Genomic DNA, 23,996 nt, shown 5'->3' with positions numbered 1-23,996 from the left:
CAGTTAATGTAAATAGTTTATAATTGATTAGACACATGTGCCTAGCTTACTATGTTTCTTTTAAAACAAAAATGTGCAAACCCTTCATGCCACTGTTTAGCCTATGTCTAAATATAAGAGCACGCTGTTGTGGCGTCTGTCTATGCTTTGTAATCACCTGCACGTCAAAAATAAAGAATACAAAAAAAAAATCAATTTCCTTTCAAAACTTGATAAAAGTATTATTATATTAAAAATAGTTTTGAGGTGACAGTTCTCCTTTAAACAAATACCCTTATCAGACTACATTTACATTCCTTGAGTTTTCAACGATACCCAAACATCTATAGGTGTAACATCTGAGGTATATATTAACCTCAATAGTTTGCTGCTGGTAGCATAGGGATAGTTTAGCCTAAATTCTGGTTTTCATTTCACCATAATTCATTGTTTAGTAAAAAAGCAAATACCTTGTTGCTTGGACACCTCTGGTTCCCACACACACGGGTAATAGACAGATATAGGCATTTCTATATTAGACGAAGTAATGAATGTAATAGACTAGAACTGTAAATCTTGTGTGGAACAGAACTTCTATAAGCAGTGTGTGGTAAGCAGTGCTGAATAATATGACAGTATACACTGATCAGCCACAACATTAAATATGGTAGAGGTGCCCCTCGTGCTGGCAAAACAACTTAGATGAATTAAGGCATGGACTCCAGAACTTGTCTGAAATTGTCCTGTCGTATCTGGCACCAAGCGATTAGCATCAAATCTTTAAAGTCCTGCAAGTTGCATGGTGGGCCCTCCATGTTCCAGCACATCCCACACATGTTCAATCCGATTGAGATCCAGAGAGTTTGCATACTCTGTCGTGTTCCTCAAACCATTCCTGAACATTTTTTTGCAGTGTACTTTATCCTGCTGTAAGAGGCCACTGCCATTAGGGAACACCATTGCCATGAAGGGCTGTACGTGGTCTGCAATAATCTCTAGGTAGGTGGTAACATCATAATGAAAGCCAGTACCCAAGATTTCAGAGCAGAACATTACACAGCCTCCACTAGCTTGCTTTCGCCTCATAGTGCATGCTGCTGCCTGGATCCTGCATCACCAGGAAAATGATGCACACATACCTGATCTAAAAGAAAACATGATTAACCAGCCCAGGCAATCTTCTTCCACTGCTTCATGGTCCAGTTCTGATGCTCACACCCCCATTGAAGATGCTTTTGGCGGTGGACAGGGGTCATCTTGTGCACTCTGACTGATCTGCAGCTAAGCAGCCCAATAAGTAGCAAACCGCGATGCATTGTGTGTTCTCACACCTTTCTATCATAGCTAGCAAGCTTTTCAGCAATTTGATCTACAGTAGCTCTCCTGTGTGATTGGACTAGACTGGCTAGCCTTCGCCTCCCCTACATTAATATAAATTTGGAGCCCATGGCCTCAACGCTGGTTCACCGGTTGTCCTTTGTTGCACCACTTTTGGTAGATACTAAGCACTGCATACCGGGAACACCACACAAGATTTGCCATTCTGGAGATGCTCTGACCCAGGTGTCTAGCCATCAGTTTTGGTCTTGTCAAAGTCACTAAGATCTTTTCGCTTGCCCATTTTTCCTGCTTCCAACACATATAATTCAAGAACTAACTGTTCACTTTCTGCCTAATAAATCTCACCCCGTAACCCCGTAACAGGTGCCATTGCAATGACTTAGTCAATAATATTCACTTTACATGCCAGTGGTCGTAATGTTCTGGATGATCAGTGTATATGTGTGTCTGTCAGTGTTGATCTATGTTTGCATGGAAGAGAGAGTCAGAGTCAGAGAGTGTGTATATGTATCACAGTAGAGAAGTATATTTAGTAGAGAAGTATATTTCTAGAGGAAAGCCTGATTTATGGTTTTGCTAGGAACCCCAAAAAATTTTCTGGCAGTGTAAAATAATTTTTTTTGTGTTTGTTTTTTTATTTTTTATTATAACCATGGGAGTGTAATATAACTTCTCTCTGACAATTCATTTTCACTTTCAGCCCTTTCTATACAGGCATTAAATTAATGATCTATTTGCATCTCACAATGAAACCAACTTATGTACCTGCATCATATTGATAACCTACCATCATATTGGGTGGGTGCATATTGGTTGAACAGAAACTCCAGAACAAAGAATTAATAATTAACGCACCTTTGTATCAATATGCAAATTAAACATGTATTCATATTTTATGTACTCTTTCATTATTAATGTGGTAATAATTGCCTTTTCTGAAGCGAAGACCTGAGCCGTCAGCATAACATTGCAGTGCATAAATAAAAAGGTCACACTGCCAACGGTGACATTTGCCCCAACCAGATACATACCTCCAGAATATCTGAGATGTGTAAAATGTGGACGAGAATAGCATTGGCAAAGAGTAAAAACCTGTCTGTGTCCTGATAATCAGTTTGCGTCTGGTATTCATAAGTAGTCATACACACAAATATTTCTATATTATGCAAAGCTGGCCTTTACGCTTCACATCAGTGTGTGTTCATGTTCTGCAAAGTAATGATTTAAAAGACTAGATTAATACTACTCAAATCTCCTAAGAAAATAAGACAAAATGTGTTTTTTTCTGCCTGAATCCATTTGAGTTAATTGAAACCACTCGATCTTGTTGACATATTTGTGTTTGAACATGAAAATGCTGGAGTTCTGGTACAGGTAGTACTTGGCATGTTTTGTAGAACCACTGGCCTAGAGGAGGATATAATCAGTTGGTCAGATACTTTGACAGACACAAGAAATTGAGTTACAAACGTTTGATGTTACCGCACGAGACCTTTCAAGAGCAGCAAACAGACATGTACAAAACGCTAGAAAAGAAGGGTCTCCCCCGCACACAGCATGCTCCCCCCCCCAAGAGCCCGCAGAAAGGAGGGGCCCCACAGTATCACCGGAGCTCCGTAAGTCATTTTTAAGTCCTGAGGTTGCACCAATGTCATAGAATCCATAATAACCCCCACTGTCCCAAACATCTGATACTGCTGTGGTACAGCAGAAGAAGGAACTTCAAATTGCAAACAAGTCCAGAACATGACAGGGTCAACAGTTGCACCACTGTCAGCCCTAGTAGGGGCCCGACCACCAGTGCAAGAATCAGGAAATTGGAGGTGGCATTGTGTGGGGTGCAAGACATGCACACAACAGCTTAGAGCCCCCCACCTAGCCAGCATGGTGACAGAGGGCAAGATTCATGCAAAATAGACCAAATGCATCAAATATAGAAAACAGGCAAAGATAGTTTATGAGCGACTGAGATGTATAAAATGAAGAAGGGAATGTGAAAAAGGAAAAAAAAATAGGGGTTGACATAAAATGAGTGAGAATGAAAAGGCATGTTTATAATATATTAAAGAAAAAAAAAGAGGTTGAATAAGTTTTCTTAAGATTGTAAAAGACAAATTATGCATTTGTTGGGTGATTTAATGCCCTCTGGTTGTTTTAGGATTTCTTTGGGTCATGGCAAATAAAAAATAAATTAACAAAGAAAGAAAATAAATGAAATAAGAAAACGGGAACATTGGGATGATAATAGTGGCAATCTGAGCACAGTTCAGGGTTGATCTTCTTCATCTTCATCCAAAGATACCACACCTGAAGACACTACGTCTGAGCCCTTTCTGCACAAACTGAGGCCCCCGGATCCCCGACCTATAGCAGGGAAGGTTATGAGCTCGTCCTCACTGGGACTTAGACAGGACTCAGAGAAGGACATTGAATATGAAGAGTCCTCGCATTCCATATCATGGAGACGATCATAGGGACCATGAACTTGCTGGGGCTTGGTCAGCAATGACTCCTCAGTCACCTGAGTAGGAGATGCCAAGAGAAGTGGCTCCTCATCCAAGCTGCATAGGCTGGAACACAGAGTCTCAGGGGACAAGGTGTGTGAGGAGTCACTGTCACAACAGCACACACGTGACGATACTGAATCCTTCTGCACAGGGCCCAGAAAATCTGCAATATGGTAGACAACAGCATTAAGTCATACACTCATCAGGGGTCAGAGTGGTCAATTTCTCATTGTAAGAAGTTTATATAAATAAACACAAACATTGTGAAGAAGAAAGCTCTGCATGAAAAGCTTAAGTATACACATGTGCATTGACAAACATACATATGTACATTATTATTTTAATTTATAAAGTGCAATTCCACAGTGCTTTACAATAGGTAAATTAACAGAAAAGTATTTGCAACATGATGAGTTGAACGCACAGGAACAGAAGGTGTTGAGGGCCCTGTTTAAATGAGCTTACATATATATGCTTTCACATTATACACACACATACATTTTTTTACATAATATAGAATGCAGGTTTTTTATCCCTTTAATATATATATATATATATATATATATATATATATATACACACACATACATATATATTTACATATATACAGAGATCAAAGATCTCCCTCACCAGCCCAATGCTCCCTTCTGTTGCAGAAGGGTGGCCAAGGAAACTCTACCATGCACCTCCACCAGGTGCAGACAGATTATCCTTCCCGCAAGCTTTGAAAATACCATGGCAACATCATGATGCTACACAGTGCCAGAACTCGCAAGAAAAGCATACTTAGTCTGCACCTGGTATTGGTACAAGCTAGAGTCCTTTACCACCAGACCATCATGGATTATCATGTCACCCTTTCCTGGACAAAAAAGTGGGGTGGGGGAATAAACTTAAAATAAAATACATTTAAATAAAAACAATAATAACAGAAAAATATTAAATTGCTCATCTATCACACCCACATAATAATGCCCTATCCCCACCCACCTTGGCACCACGCGATCTCATCCTCCGATGCTCCTCGATGACAGACAAGCTGGGACTCATGGCCGCTTTTCGGGGAAAAACCCCATATGACTTTGACACAAGCCAAATATTCCTTTTTCAGGATCTAAGCAGAGACACACTCTTATGGCGCAAATCAATGCAGCCACTCACCGCACAGCTGCGGAACGCAGGGATCACCTATAGATGGGCAACACCAAAAGCCCTCTGGGTCTCTAAGGAAGGACAAAACTATAAGGCCTCAGATCCCAAGGAGGGCCCAGCCCTGTTAGCCACATTGGGCCTAGCTGACCAACCTGAAGCTGCCGCCACCCGCCCTCGAACTACGCCCATGGAGGACACAGACGTCCCCACACCCAGAGGGAAACGAGGCAACGCGACCTGACCACAAGACTACTGCCACAAAGTTCTGTTTTAACTTCGGGACACTTTATGTTATGTTATCTTATGTTACTGATTTCTTTTACTTAGCCCTCATATACCGATAGCAGGGCATATTTCACACAAGTTAATTGCCTTACCTTACCCACCAAGCCGGTAGGAAATGATTGCCACACCCAGAGATTGGGTCTCTGTGCTCTGGTGCATGATATTGCACCCCTCCCCCCCCCACCCCCTGGGCCCCAAGGTACAGGGGTGCTTCACTCCATGGAGCCTCCCTATGTGAGCCCATTACTGGTCTGCCCTCACACGCCTTTGCAACCTGCAAATCACATAGTCGGACCACAACCGCTCACACAGGCCACACTTCACCCAGACTATATAGACTAGCTGTGCCTCACACATAACAAATGTCACAGACAATAGCATATCACCCAGCCCATGCACACCTCACACCTACTTACAAGACATAAGGCAGCGCAAACCTCAGCGACTCACTCCTAGACACAGAGGGCCGACTGCTCTCAAAACTGTGGGGGTCCAACCTTAACAGGCTATTACAGGGACGCCAGGTATAACCACTGAAGAAAACCCAGAATGCACCCCTGTCCACCTAGCTTTGACAAAACCTGGCCCCAACAGCGCTGCAGACGACCTCGGAGGGTTATAAACCCTTAATGCCAACCTACTACAACTCGTTAAGACCTATCTGACCTTTACCTATATATAAAAAGGTGCAACATGTATGGACATATACCATATTTAAATGTTGATTGTTGAATATTTTAACACGGCTGTTGTGGCCATACCAAACACTTGTATTCTTTATTGCAATGAAAAATAAAGATTTATAAAAAATAAAATAAAATAAAAATCCCCATATAACTTGCAACTTAATGGTATTAAAATATGCAATTTGCACATTAAAATAAATAAATACGGTAATAATAATACCCTATCCCATCCCACAACTTCACATACACATTATACACACATCATCCACTATACACACACACATGCTGCATTCCCTTAACACACTGGATTCCATATACACACACATTTACTATATTCCCTAAATACACATATTACATACACATACACACACTGTATTCTCTGAGCAAACACATTACATCCCCTGCACACACAAACAATACATTCTCTACATACATACACTATATTCCCTAAACAAACACCACATCCCCGACTACATCCACTAAAATATATACACATTTGCTACAACCCCTATACGCACACTACATTCTCTATAAACATAGCTTTACTGCAATTAAATTTCCTATTTTAATATATATGGGTGTGTCTTATATTCTGAAAAATATCCACATTCAAAAGCAGACATCCACACACATACATGTACATTCACAAACACACTACACATATACATGCATTCACACACACACACACACTTATCCATATGTAGGCATGCCCAGATATAATTACTGGAAGGGGCATATGTAACAGAAGGTGTGAAACTGTATATGGGGTATACAGTTAGCTGATTTATCATACGTTACTGAATTTATTAAAGCTAATATTTCGTTAGATACGTGTAGTATGTAACCTTTGAATTTGACAATAAAACAAAGAATAACAATGGTGATATTTTAATTTGGAAGCCCAGCTGTGTGTGTGCAGGACCCATTCTAGCACTGAAACAAGGCTGAGTGCATGTAGCAATCATTCCAGCGCTGTAGAAAGGCTGCATGTATGGAATTATCTTTTCAAGGCGCGACATTCTGAAGTGCAGCTGTGTGTCTAATAACCTCTTTAAAACTGCCGCATGCTAAAGAGGACTTGTATACTTCCATGAGAACAGTACAGATATTTTAGCTAGTAGTGGATCTTTCATATCTGAAAAAAAAAGTACTGTACATCACTACAGTGTATCGTAAATTTGAAACACTAGAGAAATCCCAACCCTAATGTTGGTAACAGGGATCATGTGAGAAGATTCAGAACTCGATGGGTTTGCTTCAATATATCTGCTTTTAGTATCAGAAACATTTTGACACCAAGACACGTGGTGTTTAGCAGTGATACTGGTGTAAACCTTTAAAAAAAATCGAGATTAAAAAGTTAAGATCTATACTGGGTGAAGCCCAGGAGGAAGCTCGGGTTTGGACCCCTGTCTTGTTTAGGACCACAACCCAGTGGTTCTTTCTAATCTTTAAATGTCACAGGCAATAAGGCAATGGAACTGCATTGTTCCTGCATGTTATTAACCCCTGAAACCAAAATACGGGGCCTGGGGATTCCCAATCAACCTTTTCTCTAGATTTCATATGGGTCCTAGGTACCATTACAATATATACATTTAGTTATTTTTCATTTCAAGTCCTACACAATTAGATAGTCCTGAAAGTTGATTGTCACTGCATACCTGGAGGGCCCATTGCACACTTGATATAGCTGAATTTTCATTTGCCAATTGCTAGTGTGTGAATGGGAATTTTGAGCCTTACGTAATGAATTTTCTATGGATGCTAGGTAATAGATAGCCATCGTTCAGAGTCTTTACGAAAGTGAAAACGAGCCTAATTCTGAACATGCTCTGAGCTTTTTTAATATGGAGGCAGTTAACCATTGGAATATCAGCACAATCTGCTCAAATGTTAGTTTAGTGAATAAACCACAAAATTAGCAAATTTATATATGGAATCACATTTCTAACCAAAAGGCTGATTTGGAAGAATATGTAACCATAGCAACCAGCAACCATAGTTCGTGTTAGAATTAGCAATCAATAAGGTTTCACGAACTTGCTACTTGCAATCCATGGGGCGTCTGAGCCAAATTAGAAATACATTGAAATGATACTTAGGCGTAATAACAATATTCTCTATAAATACATAATGTGAAAAATAGAAACATTCGGTGTTGAAGTGTAGGTGGGTGTTCATGGTAAATAATAATGACAATCCATAACAATACTAAGAATCACAGCTGTAAACATCACAAGGTTCCAAACCAGGAACTAGACTCAATTGTTACTCATTACATTGTCTTGCTCCTCATTCTTGAAATACCTTAGCTTCTTCCTACCACCCTTACTTCTAACCCGTCTTACCTTCTATAATCTATCAAATATATTTTCCCTCTCCTCCTCCATTCCTTCCATAACTTTCTTTGTTCACCCTAGTCTCCTTCTATTTCTTTACTCTCCTCTGAAGCATCAGAGATTCAGCTACGTCTCCCTTTCACAGTCCCTTTTGTTGTGCAAAGGTTCCAGACATTTATTAAAGGGACACTATAGTCACCAGAACAACTACAGCTTATTGAATTTGTTCTGGTGAGTAGAATCATTACCTTCAGGCTTTTTTCTGTAAACACGGTATTTTAAGAGAAAATGCAGTGTTTACATTACAGCCTAGTGATAACTTCACTGGCCACTCCTCAGATGGCTGTTAGAGATCCTTCCTGGGTTATAGCTGCCTAAAATGCATCCAAACATTCAGTGTCTCCTCCCTCTGCATGCAGACACTGAACTTTCCTCATAGAGGTTTATTGATTCAATTCATCTCTATGAGGAGATGCTGATTGGCCAGTGTGACGGACCGCTGGCACTCCGACTGAGTACCTCCGCCAATCGATGCTCCTAGTGCTTGCTGAGTACTCCGAGCACTCCAACCGACACCATCAGCACTGCGGACTCCACTTCCAGCGATGCAGCTGCACCGGGGTCTCGCCATCTCTCACCCACCCTGGATCCACGACCAGGATCCAGCTCCCAGTGGGTGAACCTCTCCTAAATCCAGAGAGCGTAGCAGGAACAAATCAAGCTCTTACAAGAGCTTACTCTGGGGAGTAAGTGATTATAGCAATCCCCAGAGTGTAGGTATCCCTTCCCCCAAGCATGAGCCAAGGCTTCAAGAAAGGTGCAAGTAGGTCTGGTTTATTGAGGACTACCTGCCTGGTATTTATGCAAGTGTCCACCAGGTGGACACTCCCCTAGGGGACCTGATGGAACAATGGGACACATATTGGATATTAGCCAATCACAGACAATACAAACAAAACACTCCCACAGTGACATCACAATCCCTCCTCTCTATTCTGGAGATAATTGGGAAGTAATCAAATTATCTCCCAGGACAGAGGCAAGACTCCATTAACCACATGGTTACAAAAAGACATAAAATTACACAATGTTACAATTACTACATAAAACATATACATGCAACATATCCCCAGATAGCTTAGATCTGAGCGCACATTATTACCGAATGGCGCGAAGATCACATACATACAGTTCAATCGCCATGGAGCCAAAGTCTTTTCCATAGTCTTTCGTTACACGAATAGGCTCCATGGCATAGCTATCTTGGGTAGCACTACTCACATACTGAAAGTCCCGAACGCCCCGGCAGAAATACACAAATAAACCTTTCTGCAGGGTAAAATACAGCTATCAGCACAGGGGCCATAGTCGGAAGTCAGGAGGCTAGCCAGTAGTCCCCTCCAGGAACAAGTGGCGAAGGGCACTTCATCACAGCCAGGGCTGTGTTTGAATCATGCTGGCTCTGCCCTTGATCTGCCTACTTGTCAGTCTCAGCCAATCCTATGGGGAAGCATTGTGATTGGATCAGGCTACCACTTCTGATGATGTCAGCAGACTGCTTGTTTTTCTGTCTAACAGCATGCAGAGTTACAGCTTCAAGCTTGAATACAGAAAGATGTTGCTATATTTATGGAGGCATGAGTGGCCCAGGGGGGCTAGATGGTGGTTTTAACACTATAGGGTTGTTTTGGATCAAAGAAAACTTTGATTATTTGTCTATCTACACCTTCCAAATTGATTGATTGAATGCGTGCACGCTTTCCCTAGACCGGAGACAAAGTTTCTGATCAGTGAAATACTAAGGAATGCTTTATTCCCCAGAGGGGGGTCTCCTTCTTAAAGCAAAAATACGTCACAGTTTAAACATACAATATCAATTCAACAATTGGTTAACATTCAAAAAGGGTCCCACCCTACAGGATGTGATGTCTTCATTACAGAGCTCTTCCCCCCATATTCCAGCTCTGGCTTGGATACATGAAGAAAGGGGAAGTGAGTAGTTTCTTTGTTACTTTAACAGTGATTCTCCATTTTGTTGCACGTGGAATTGGCACAAAGGAAGTGGGGGAGGAGTTAGCAAAGGAGGCTACCTATTAACACAAGAATGTGTAACAAGAAACTTGCAGAGGAAATAATGACTGAACCATAAAGGGGGAAGGGAATATTTACTCTAGCAGCCAGTTTTAACATAGTGAACACAGAATAAATAGACATTAGTAAATAGCTATTTTGGTTTAATTCTTCTGTCCACAACAGGGTCAGGAATACATGTTTGTGTTCCTGACCCTTTAATGATCCTTTAAGCGTCATTCTTTCCAGTTTACTTACTTTCCAGGAACAATTTATTTCCCACCCCAAATCTATTTGACCTAACCAATTTATCTTATTTTTACTTTATACCCAGCATTCAATGTCCTTGTCTAAAGTGTGGTTTTTTTTTTAGAACCAGCTTCCCATTCCAAGGCCTCTTTTAGCATGCAAAGCTTCCTGACGTTTTTGGAAACTTTCCTAGCCCAGTTTAATATCTTGCTCTCCTTCCTCAGGAGTCTACTTGCATGTCACATATATGTCCCACATTTACCTGTGGGCTGGGATGGATCCATTGGTGGCAACATATCTTCATCATACGAATCATCTGTCGAATCATCACCCTCAACTGAAGACCAGGCACGGAGCTTTGCTTCTGCAATAGCAAACTGCTCAGCTACACCTGAAACAATGAGTTAGAACGAAAGGCAGTTGTTACGTGAACTTGTCAAGAGTTCAAGAAAAGTATAGCAGAGACCAGAAACCGAATAAAGGAAAGAAATAAGCACGGTGTGGATTGTTATGTGTTATGGAAAGGAAACTTAAACCAGTATTAATAAAATACAGAAACACAGAAACAAATGTTTGGAGAAAGGCCATAGTTTTTACTGTAAGGAATTTAAAAACATATTTAATTTAAAAAAAATGATTTACAATACAAATTTATAACTTATCATATAACTTGTAACATATCCCTGGCATTTAACACCCAGGGGAAAGAAAACACAGCATTGCGGATTTTTAATAGCCAGTATAACACCATCTATAATTTTTACCCCCCATTTATCTAGGCAGGCAAATTAACATTCCGAATAAAGACCACAACATAATTAAAGTTAATTTGCATAAAGGATGGGAAAGAGGGAAGCTGCATAAACTTTATATTTATTTTTGTTGGCGGTCTGTGAGATTTATCCTCTTATATAGCGCGGATGCCCACACAAAAACAGCGCAAGGCAAAGTTCCTTGGCTCCCACCCAATAGGGAAGCGCTATGGCAGAGCGAGAGAAACTGCTCAGCCTAGGATGTGACAGCGCAGCCAGGGAGCAGCACAAAATAACACAGGAGCAGAGACCGAGGAGTGAACTATTGATCTCTCTGTTCCTTCCAAACACATACAGACAAGGGACTATACGTAAACTTTGCAATCATATGGAATGATGGGAAATATGTAAGAAACGCAAGGCCTGGAAACAACAGAAAACTTCAATGTGGAAATACTGACCATAGACCAAATACAAGAGTAGGACACTGAATAGTACAGGTAAGGGACATGCAGAACAATACGAGGAATGAAAAAAAGCCATAGACAGACAGAGAGAACTAAGACATATTAGAGAAACACACAATAGACAGGTAGGGTTATTCAGTAGTTACTGAATCGGCAAATGTTGGTAATTGATCAGAACTTTCCACTATTAGTCCAAAATAGCCCATATGAGAAAAAAATTCTACAATACAATTTCCAACTGAGATAACAACCAAACATTTCACATTTCTCAGTAAGCACAAATTTGGTGTTAACTGTGTAACAAATGTTGGTTCCTTCTCTCCACTTCTATGTTTGCTTTTTCCCACTTTGATTCTGTTCCGAGTGAGAGAGTTTTGGTTTCCTTTGGAGAGATATTTATGGAACATTTAATTACAGAGAACTAACAAAGGAATTGCTAGTTTTAGTAATGAATACTTGAACTGAAAAAGAAATCTCCAGCCCAGTAATATAGCATCTTGGCTGCATGTCTCTAAAATGTGTCATTCAATTCTTCACAATTCCCAGCTTAGCAGACAACGCAAACAATAAATTCTAAAAGAGTGGGGGTGCAAATGTCATGGACAATACATTTATCATCAAAATGTCAAAAAGAGAAGTGTTGAGAAAAAACTGGGATAAAAGAGCAGCTAAAGAGATGGCAATAGCCAAGAAAACCAAGAATAAAAGGATTGGCAAATAGAGAACTATTAAGCAAAGGTGAATGGAGCAATCACGACTGGCATTGAGAGTATGACTCTAAGAACAGCAAACAGTGGAACACATAAGCACAGTTATATTAGTTACAATAAGTTTAACAGACAGAAGGGGAATCAGCAGCAGCATTGTGTGATAGAACAAAACCTGTAGAACTAATGTAGATCTTCTGGTAGATGCAATGGAATGAGTTGCTATCATGTTTGCAGGGGCGTACCTGGAGCATTTGGCATACCCCCTGCCCCATCCCCCCAATTTTGAAATGTAAAAAACACTCACACATTTTTAAAAAAAAAATGTATTTAGCATTGAGCAGTGTTTGCATTTTTTTTATGTATTTAGCATTGAGCAGTGTTTGTGTGTTTGAATGTAAGCATGTTTTTGTATGAAGTATGTGTGAGTGAATGTAGGGGTGTGTTTGCATGCAGTGTTGGCATGTGAATGCAGGCGTGCATTTTTGTGTAATGTGTTTTTTGAATATGTGGTGCGTTTTTATGTAGTGTTGATATTTTGATGCAGGGGTGTATTAGTGAGTAGTGTTGGCGAAATGCTGAGATGTATGCACATATACACAAATGTACACACACTGGCAGACATGCAGATACATAGACACACAGATGGACACACTGGCACATACAGATACACAGACACATAGGTATACACATGCAGATACATAGAAACACAGGCATGCACAGATACAGACAAACACTGACACACATACAGATAGAGACCCACAGATACAAACACAAATATAGATATAAACACACACACTTACAGACACACATTGACACACATGTACAGAGACACATAGGCACAGACACACATACAGATACACTGGCACACAGATACAAACACAGACACACAGATACACCGACACACATACAGATACACATATACAGACACACATACAGATAAACAGGCACACAGTTATAAGTGTGTGTGTGTTTATTGTATGCAGTGTGTTTGTGTAGTGTATGCAGTGTGTGTGTGTATGTGTGTGTGTGTGTGTATGCAGTGTGTGTGTGTGTAAATTGTGTATGCTGTGTGTGTGTATAGTGTGTATAGTGAGCAGTGTGTATTGTTTGTGTGTGTCACTCCCCTACTCCTGGACTCTTACCAGTTTCCAGGGAGGGGGGACGGGGACAGTATGGTTGTCCAGTGAAGAGGGGCCCAGGAGTCTCCACATCTAGCAGCAGCATGTCCTCTGTTCTCACGATCCGAGAGAGCCTTGCCGCGGGTTGCCATAGCAATGCGTGGCAACACTCTCGCGGATCGCGAGAACAGAGGACATGCTGCTGCTGGATGTGGAGACTCCTGCAAGCGGCATGAAAATTCACCCCTGGCACTCCCCTAGTGAGTGGCAACCGGGGCGGAGCGCCCTCTCTGCCCCCCCCCTCCCCCTTAGTATGCCACTGCATGTTTGCATTTGTTTTCTGTTTTGGTCACCTTTGCCTCACCTGCTGCAAACCTTGCCTCCTGCTCGCCCTCGCTCAGATGTGAGTATGAGTTGAAGTGAGTTTCCAGAGCAGCCGGAGAATCGCTGGGTTTACTCCAACCCTTCCACTCAATCAGGTGTGCCACACGACCTTGAGCCATTGCTGTTGGCTTGGTTACATGGTCCTTCACCACCTGGGATATTCCTGGGAGTACAAAAGAAACAAGTAAGGGAAACAAGATTGGAGCCATCACTCACATGTGCTGTCTATATGTCATTATTTGGGTTGAACTGCCCAGTCCTTTTAGCATGTGTTTATGTGTAATGTAGCTTGCGTGTTGCTGATATTATTACATTTATCAAAACAAACCTCTATAATTGCATTTTTTTTTACATATATGTTTTGTTGGACTGTTAACGGATAATAGCTTTGATACATGTGCAGGTCTGTATAAATGGTATAATAGAATACAAAAGAGAAGAAATTAACCAATTGGTCAGTGAGATGGCAATCTCTGTGCACTCGGGTTCAGGCCCGCATTCCTAAAATAGATATGGAAGAAGCAAAAAAGATCTGGCACTCACAAAATCCCAAAACAGCAATTATTTTAATGAGAACCCCCTGGCAATGTTTGAGTCCCAATGAGGCTTTTCTCAAGCATGAGCCTCAAGGCTCGAGAAATTAACTTACTGGGACTGAAATGCTGCTGGTGGGTTCCGAACAAAAAAAATAGCTGTTTTGGGAATTTGTGAGCGCCAGATCTTTTCGCTTCTTTCATATATAAATTATAGAAACATATATGGCCACTTAAGATTCAGACTGTATGGGGTGCGATGCCAGGAACATTATTTTTGAGTCATGGTTCTTAAAACAATCAGGGCCAGGTACACATGATGCAGAGCTGGTATTACAAAAGGTAGAGGGCCTGTAAGCAATTTGGATAATTTGAATGTAGACAGGGGTGTAACCTGATAATCAACATATATTAACTTAGAAGACATGAAACCCCTTTAACGAGAAACCTGATTTCTCAATCCATTCCCAGGTCTTGCTCAGTGTTTCCGCACACCCTCTAAAAGTGCCTCCTGGATGTGCTTCAGTTACACTTCCAAATCTATCAAGCATCGTCAATTAACAATACCATCACAAAATAGAATTTCACACCAATCAGTTCAGCATGAAGTGGTTTAATGTAAAATATTTAGTGTTGTCTTCAGAATGTGCAGTTAATGCATCATTACCATTACACAAGAATTCTATAAATAAAGCACCAATACAGCTCTTTCCTGTTCTGTTAATTTGCTGGCCAGAATTTTTGTTTTGAAGCCCTGCTGGTACTTCTTTCATTGTCAGACAGTTTCTATATTGTGCTGTATGTGTGTCTATCGGCTGTAAAGATATAAGCTTCTACAATTCTTGTACATCAAAGCATGTGTGCGAAAGCAATGGCCTCACCGTGCAGAGAGGAGCGAGCAAGGGCCGTGATCTCATGGATGGTGAGTGCTCGTCGAGACTTGGGCAACATCTCACTTGTGTCTTCAACATTTAACTATCACAAAAGAAACAAATTGGGCATCAAAAGAGAGTTGTGGCCTTCATATATGATCCTGATGAATGAAGCAGTGACAGACGCATAATTAAACAAGTACAGAATGGTATGCAGGGTAACAAGTGACAGAGACAAAAAGGAGTAAAGATGAGCAGCGGAAGGTTGCCATGACGGAAAGCTATAATAAAATATGAAACGTGCAGAGTCGTGCAGAGCGACACAGTGACAAGGACAGTAAAGAGATGTGGTAGCCAGGTATCATCACACAGAAAGACACAGTGACAGAAGGAAGCTGCAGCAGCCTGGTATGAACCCTTAAGGAGACATTGTAACAGAAGCAGCAATGAGTTGTGATAACAGATATCAGCCCTAGAGACACACACAGAAGGGAGCTACAAGAGCTGGACATGAGAGCAATCACATACAGTGGAAGATATAGAAGGAAGCTGAGAGAGAAGGGTATGTACACAGTTACACAGTGAAAGAGACAGAAGAGGGTGCAATACTAAGGAATGAGCACAGTAGGAGCTACGAACGCAGGATATTATCCCATATGGTTGTACATTGACAGTGGCAGACGGGATCTGTGACAAATATTACCAAGAATTACTTAAATTTACAGACAATACACAAGGATTTTCTCATAACTCTATGTATTATGCATAATTATACACAGTACACACAGCACCCAGACACAAGCAGTCACCAGTTTAAGACATTTCTGATTTTGGATTAAGTGGGTACAACCTGAAAAATGCATATTAGAGCAGTGTAAACATATTGAAACATAGTTAAAATATAAAAAGCTAAAAAGCAAGAACATTATAGCAATGCTGAAATACCAAAGAAACGCATTAACTCTGTCACTACTAGACTGAGGTTCAGGTTAGGGGGAGATTAAGGTTAAGGGTGGGTGTAGGAAGGACTAGGGGGCTTTAAGCATCAGCTTAAAGCCCTCTAGTCCTTCCTACACCCACGGCAGACTTTGGGTTTAGGGGCACCTCCCTCCAAGATGCTGTGGACCGTAAGTCCCATGGTTCTCAGCAAGGTTAAGCCTAATCATAATGAGGCACAATAAGTACCATAAGCACTACAGCTTATTGTAGTGGTTATCGTGCAAAGAGTCTTTGGGTGCAGTCCATCTGATTTTTGTCAAACCACTTTTAAAGTTTGTCAAAAATCTTTCCTGACACTTAAAGTCTGGCCTCTCTCCTACTGCACCCGGTCACACAAAAAAAGTTTCCTTTCCATTTATCCATCCATTTTATCCATCCATAGTTGTCTAACCTTGGAAGACAATGAGAGGCTGCAAGCACTGGGAGAACCCTGGTTATTCAAATCACTGGGCTGTTCAGTCCTGGTTTTGTTAATCACTCAAAAAACATTCAACAGAAAACAGGATGAGTGTACCTAAAAATACCTTAAGCCATAAGAACTACAATGAGCTGATGAGCTGTAGTGGTGTTCTCTGTGCCTTTGTTAAGTCTGCCCTACCCCTAAAAACCCTCTAGCTTTTACCCATAAGCTCCTATAACCGTAACCAGCCTTAAACCTAGTACTGAGAGGGTTCTCAGCTACATTAAAGCACTGGGTACAGCATTGTTACCAAAGAGCAAACAAACCCTGTAGACTGTAAGCTCATTTGAGCAGGGTCCCCATCAACCAATTGCTCCTGTAACATTTTGTAATTGTCTAATTTATTGTAAAATGTCCCCCTTTTATAACACTGTAAAGCGCTACAGAATAAGTTGGTGCTATATAAATACCAATAATACCAATAATAATTTTTAACAGAACTATAATGGTAACACTGTTGTCCAGATATTATGCACTGATGTAATGACATAGACTTTTTAAATCAACATTTTTAAAGAAGATCCTACTGTATCACTGAGTGAACCTGCCACAAATAACTTCTATCTGTGGAACCCAAAACATATTTAAAACCCAAAATGGTTTAAAACCTATAGAAAAAAAATTATGAACATACCAATTCCCTGTTATACATTTCTATGTTTTCCGAGAAATATGAAAATAACGTTTTGCCCAGGCTGATTATTTAAGTAAATAATGAAATCATTGCAAGATCCCTCGTTATTCTTTTTAATTATAATGTACTCAAAATTGCAGAAACCCATATGTGTGTAAACAACCCCCACATTTTGATTTTAGAACCATTATCTGCCATGCACAAGAATGTCCCCTGCCACTGTCTCACAAATTTGTTTATAACTGCAGCATTTTGTAAATCTTGTTCAAACTATTCCGAATCTCTCAGTGATTGATGTCACACAAGATAAATCTTATGCCCTCTCCTCTGCCAATACAAGCACTTGTACCCACCTCCATTGCAATGGAGCCTAACTATGGCGCTGACTGGATATAAATGCTTCCAAGTACTGAACTACACACCCTATAAGCCAATGATAGGTACGGGTCTATTGTCTATGCTTGACTGCTATTGACAATAATGGGAGTATTCTTATTGGCTGCACCAAATACTGATTTGATTTGATAAGAACTGCTGAAGTTGCAAAGTATTGTTCTTTTTTCATAAAATCCAGAAACTTCACATTTCTATTTTTTTACACTATTTTTTTGTAACAATAAACACGTCCCATTTGGAGTGCATTCGTTATTGTCTTTATGCACATACAAGAGGCACGTGCTATTTGCGTGCTGTCCTTGTATGCCTTTCTTAAACGGTTTAATTTTTTTTATGAAATCGAGAGAAAAAGACATAAAAGTCACTGTATAAAAATGTTGCAGAAACAAAGGATGTGCTTTCCAAGTTATGATTTCCCTAAACGTTTCTTGACACACTGTAAAGGCAGTCCAAGCGAATTATGTCCTGACATAAGGAACATTTATTACAGATGTTTGATATGAATCAGATGAGCAAATGCCTGCGTATGGCGCTGTTGTCCTGGGAATCAAAGCTGACTTTTACTTGACCATATGTCCCTTGATTGGGTCAGTTTGATTCTGTTGCAATGTCCACACTTGCATACTAAGCTCGCTTTGATCTCAGAGGAGTGGTATGTCTCTGGCTGGCTTGTAGTTTACATCACAGCAGGGATCATTCCATTACCATTTGTTAAGAAGATAGCCATCTGTCCAGATTTCCTGTGCAAATTACTTTTTTTGTGTGGTTATTTTGCACCATATGTATTTCACCATGCAACCGCCTGGTTGCTAACTCTATAACGCAAGTATACAAACCTAAAGTTTTCAGAAAAAGCAAGTCAAATAAAAAAAGTAAAATAACTTAAATTCTACAAGTCTACAAGTAGTTAAACTCACACTTTGCAGCATATATTAGTGTAATACGATAAGCATTGCAGTTATTAATAAGACTGATCTGTGGAAGTGGATAGAAGATTTTTTAAGCGTTTCTGTAACCATAATACCAATTATGATTATTTCAAGATTTAATCTTTAGGAAATACTCATATTGACACTGCTGGTATTTCTTAATGGGCTACTTTATCTGAAGGTCAAGCATGAAGATGAAATCATTTGACAAAAGGCAGAAATTCCGCTGTCAACTTATGTCTCCTCGCATGTCTCGTGAGTTGGTCTATGGTGGAACCTGAGGGATCCGCCAATGACTTCTGTGCTGTGCTCTCATACATGCGCATGGAAGGAAATAAGGAAGTGCTTGGGATCCTTGGGATCCTGGGGTATGAAGTCTAAGGAGATGAAGAATAAAAAAAGAGGGAGGCACCATGGAAGGAAACCTTCAGGTAGGTATTGCTACCTTCAACTGCACTTCTCAGCTGCTGCACACCGAGTGGAGATGCCAACTAAACGGGTCTTTGCTAAATATTTACGACCCCCAAAATGAAACAGCTACCTTCAATTCCTCAAACTTTACTGATAGGAGACAGTCATTGTACTTACACTTATTTTGCATTCTTTTTCCTCCTTGCTTTCTGCTTATACCTCTTTTATTTACTGATAGTAATTCTAAAAGATGAGATCTTTCACAACCCCACCCAGGGCCGGTGCAAGGCTGTTTGTGTTCTGGGAGAACGGAAAGCAGCTCAATTTTTTTAAAGGCCCTTTACACAGCTCATGGTCTGGGCCCCAGGTTCCACCTTCATGTTCCACCAAATAGTTTGTTCACAGGAGTAGGGGATGTCCTGATATGTGGTGTAAGGAATGCATTGTGTGAATCTGTGTTTGTATGTGTAAGGGCTGCAATGTGTGTTTCTGTGTATGTACGGGATGCAGTGTGTGCGTCTGTAAGGGGTGCATTGAGTGTGTGTAAGGAATGCATTGTGTGTTTCTGTGTGTGTGTAAGGGATGCATTGTATGTAAGGGTTGAATTGCTTGTGTGTGTGTGTCTGTGTGTGTAATGCATTGTGTGTTTTTCTGTGTGCAAGGGGTGCATTGTGTGTGTGTGATGGACGTCAATCTCTCCCTCCTCCCTTGTCACTCTCTTCTCCCCCTCTCCCTCCCTCGTCACTCTCTTCTCTCCCCCCCCCCTCGTCACTCTCTTCTCCCCTCCCCACTCTCATTCCCCCTCCTAACCCCGTCAATTCCACTCCCTGTCAATTACTTCCCCCCCACCTTGTCAATTTATTTCCCCCCCTTTCAATTCATTCCCCCCACCCTGCCTGTCCATTTATTCCCCCCTCCCTGTCCATTTATTCTCCCTGTCCATTTATTCCCCCCTCCCTGTCCATTTATTTCTCCCCCCTCCCTGTCCATTTATTTCTCCCCCCCTCCCTGTCCATTAATTTCTCCCCCCCTCCCTCTCCATTTATTTCTCCCCCCCTCCCTCTCTATTTATTTCTCCTCCCCCTCCCTCTCCATTTATTTCCCCCCTCCCTCCCTCTCCATTTATTCCCCCCCCTCTCCATTTATTTCTCCTGCCCCCCTCCCTCCCTCTCCATTTATTTCTCCTGCCCCCCCTCCCTCCCTCTCCATTTATTTCCCCCCCTCCATTTATTTCTCCCCTCCTCCCTCCCTCTCCATTTATTTCTCCCCCCTCCCTCCCTCTCCATTTATTTCTCCCCCCCCCCTCCGTTTATACCCCCCCCTCCATTTATTCCCCCCTCCCCTACCTATGTTGTAGCGTGGCCGAGCTCTGTACTGTCCGCGGGTACAGGGAGCTTTTGTTTCCTGTACCCGGCCGGACTAAAAGGAAGTGAACACTCAGTGTTCACTTCCTGTTAGTCCGTCCGGGTACAGGAGACAAATGCTCCCTGTACCGGCAGATCATATAGGGCTCGGCCACGCTACAGTGAGGGAGTGACAGGAGGGAGCGCTGAGCGCTTCCCTCCTGTCAGCTCCTCTCTTCATGCTGCGCCCGGGCGGTGCGCCCTCATGGACGCACCAGCCCGGGCGAAGCTGCTGCCGCTTGAGGCTCTCTACAGAGCGCTCGGGCGGCTGCAGAATTAGGGGGGCCGGCGCTCCTGGCGGCGCCCCCTCCCAAGGGGCGCCCTAGGCGGCTGCCTAGTCCGCCTTAATGGTAGCGCCGGCCCTGAATGGTAGAAACAATTTAGACAAAATTATTACAACTTAGAAAGGTCTCAGTAGAATACAATCCTATTAGACTACAGGGTCTATCACAGAAATTGCTTGTGTCAATTACAATTGCTCCCATAAGAATATTGTAAGAAATTAAATATTCTTAAACCCTTTAAACCTGCGACACATTTTGCATCTACAGTTTTATTATAATACAAATGATAATTCTTTAAAAATGAAATTAGTCTTGTTAAATAAATGACACACAAACCTAATCCTCAGTATTTCTTATCAACAGCTGACTAAACATTAAATACAAAAATATGGAACATATATGTGATGCTACAGCTCAGTGTAGTGGTAATGTTGCCTAGAGTCTCTGAGTGCTGTACCATAGTTTTACGTCAAACAATTCAGGGGTGGAATAATAAAAAAAATAAAAAAAACAAGAGATCTCTCTGCAGCACCCAGAGACTGCCCCCTCTTCAGCTGCATTGATAATGTGAAATGAATATATTTGCATTATCAGTGTCACTTATGTCCATTTATGCACTGAGTCAACTAACCACCAGCAATCTCAGCCAATCACTACTTTCCATGCTAGATGGAATACACATTGATAATGCAGAAGTGTTCATTTCAAGAGGTGGAGCACTCTGGGTATTGAGAAGAGCACTAGGTAATCTCTAACTGCTCCTAAATGTTTGCTATGGCAATAGGGGCAGCACCAATATTAGCAACAGCACCTGTCTATATGACCTTAACCATGTGTTTCTTGAAACTGGTGGTGAATATCACACCTCTAGTTTTGAAGAGTTTTGATTTATTAATCAATATCTACCTAGTCCAGTTTGGTGTTATTTAAGGACTTGCCAAGACAGCGTACTTCAGTCACAACATGTTAATATGATTTAAGTCCAGATTTTGATTAGACTATTCCAAACGTAAAATGCCATGCTTTCTGTAATCATGGATAAGAAACCTTGCGTTAAACTGAGTTTTTGTCCCAGAAGTTCCCAATAAGGACATAAAATAAGAAATAAAGCTTGATTGTTGACTCAACTCTACAGAGACTGTGAGAAGGTTTGTGGGTAAAAGAAAGTTTAGGGTTTTTCAGATAAAAAGTCATGCTATTTGAAGAAAACAATAGTTCCTCCTAAGATAAGGATCCACACACTGACGTAGCTATTACTCGTTAATTTTAATGAAATGATTCTGATTCTTACACATGCAGAGTTATCTTGCAATTCTAACTTAACTTGAATTATTCATATACAAATGCTAGAAAACTTCCAGAACAGATTATTAAGGTCAACATGGACTGATTGATCTGAGAAGAACTAACTGTGAATTCTACTGAACAAGAGTCTGAAAACAGTCCCCAATACTCGATGCAACCTCTTCTCCGGAAGTTGATTCATGTTGGAGGAAAGCTAGATTTGGTACAATTGGGAAACATGGAAAAGAGAGAGTATGAATCAGAGAATCCATAACACTGACATACCCAAGAAGGAAGAATGGGGAGTCCAAATTTCAGGCCATTAAAACAGCATGCGGAACATTGGGAGAGAAAATGAACCCCTCACTGAACATTTCGAATAACAGTAGATGATAATTATAATGAGGAAAAGAGATACGGCCTGTAGAAAAAAACCCACCTCAAACATTAGTCATAGGCAGTGTGAATGCAAGCATATAACCCGGGGCAAAGCACTAAGGAAAGATGCTTTTTTAGACGCATATCCTAATGCTCAAAGCTGCATAGACTTTTGGCTGTTTCATACGATTACTGGAGACGTAATTAGTGCTGCATACAGAGAACTCTGTCAGAGAGAAAGAGTTAAGAGAAAACCGGTCTGCAGTGCAATGCTAGAAAGAGGCTGCAAGACTGCATGCTGTGAAATGCTCTGCAAGGGGTAAGAAGGCTAGGGAACGTGCACCGCAATTGTCAATCATGCATAATGTCTACTTATAAAAGATAATACGCTCTCCTATCTAGACCTTCCCTCCTACACACTCGCTTTGAGATCCAACTGCAATAAGGTGAATTTCTATGGAAACCTCATCATAATCTCCCAGGATACAGAACGAGAAAACATCAGGTGGGAAACAGAGAAAGTAAATACGGGGGAGAGAAAGAAAGGAAAATGCAATAAAAGACAAATGAGGTTTAATAGAGATGTGTTTACTGCATCATTTCATTTCACCGCAACGATTGTGTTGTTTGCCAAGCAAAGATCCAAAATAAAGCTTTGTGTGTCTTGCGCTGAGACAGACCTGTGATAAGTGAGAAAGCATTCTTCTTCCAGATCTACATAGAAGGGTGGTACTTTTTCCTCCCTACGTCTAATTTTGTTTTGTTTTTAAGCCGGCATCTTAACAGGCAAGCTTACATAATCCCATCAAATCTGAAACATTTCCTGCCACACTTTTTAGAAAGAGTCCTTTTTGCCTTTTTGATAACTAAATTGCATGCTAGATAACTTTGATAACTAGAAGGGCCCTCGAGATATTTATTCAATATATATTACATGAATTAATGTTAACAAAGGTACTATGGGAAATTATGCTACTGACAGGTTCTGGAGACATCATAAACCATGAAAGGTCAGCTCGTTTGCATATCTCCAGAACCCCTGAGATAGCATTACATACATTACGCAATTATTACGTTATAGATTGGTTTATTTCTATTGTCTTTTGTTCTTCAACAGTTGGAATGTTAGAGATGTTCCCTGTCATTCCAGTTGATGTAGAATGCAACACACAGACAGGCTCACTCACAATCACAGTTGCTTTCTTCATATTGCTGCATTTGGGAACTATGTTCGAGGATGCCTGAAATTGATGGGAACACGATGAAACAATATGTATAGTTTATACATATTTTTATAATATATAAATAGCAACTGACTTTAGTGTTTCCCAGGAATCTAATATGTCTCAGGTAAGTGGTTTGCTATGGTAC

The 23,996-nt window shown here is 40.9% G+C and overlaps 1 protein-coding gene across 3 annotated transcripts in view; it reads right to left on the bottom strand.

Moving 5' to 3' along the window:
- Window positions 1–2,777: 2,777 nt before the first annotated feature.
- FAM131A (family with sequence similarity 131 member A) overlaps window positions 2,778–23,996 on the bottom strand; it is a 55,655-nt gene continuing 34,436 nt past the window's right edge. For all 3 annotated transcript variants that reach the window (XM_063442891.1, XM_063442892.1, XM_063442893.1), the window contains 4 exons: window positions 15,457–15,550; window positions 14,023–14,205; window positions 10,874–11,002; window positions 2,778–3,990 (listed from right to left, as the gene is read on the bottom strand). In XM_063442891.1, coding sequence (XP_063298961.1) covers window positions 3,587–3,990; window positions 10,874–11,002; window positions 14,023–14,205; window positions 15,457–15,550 — 810 coding nt within the window. In that variant the 3' untranslated portion in view covers window positions 2,778–3,586. The remainder of the gene's footprint in view (window positions 3,991–10,873; window positions 11,003–14,022; window positions 14,206–15,456; window positions 15,551–23,996) is intronic.

Source organism: Pelobates fuscus, chromosome 2 (genome assembly GCF_036172605.1).
Source record: "Pelobates fuscus isolate aPelFus1 chromosome 2, aPelFus1.pri, whole genome shotgun sequence".
NCBI lineage: Eukaryota > Metazoa > Chordata > Amphibia > Anura > Pelobatidae > Pelobates > Pelobates fuscus.
Note: the sequence above shows the minus strand (reverse complement) of the source record. Positions and strands in the feature narration are given on the sequence as shown.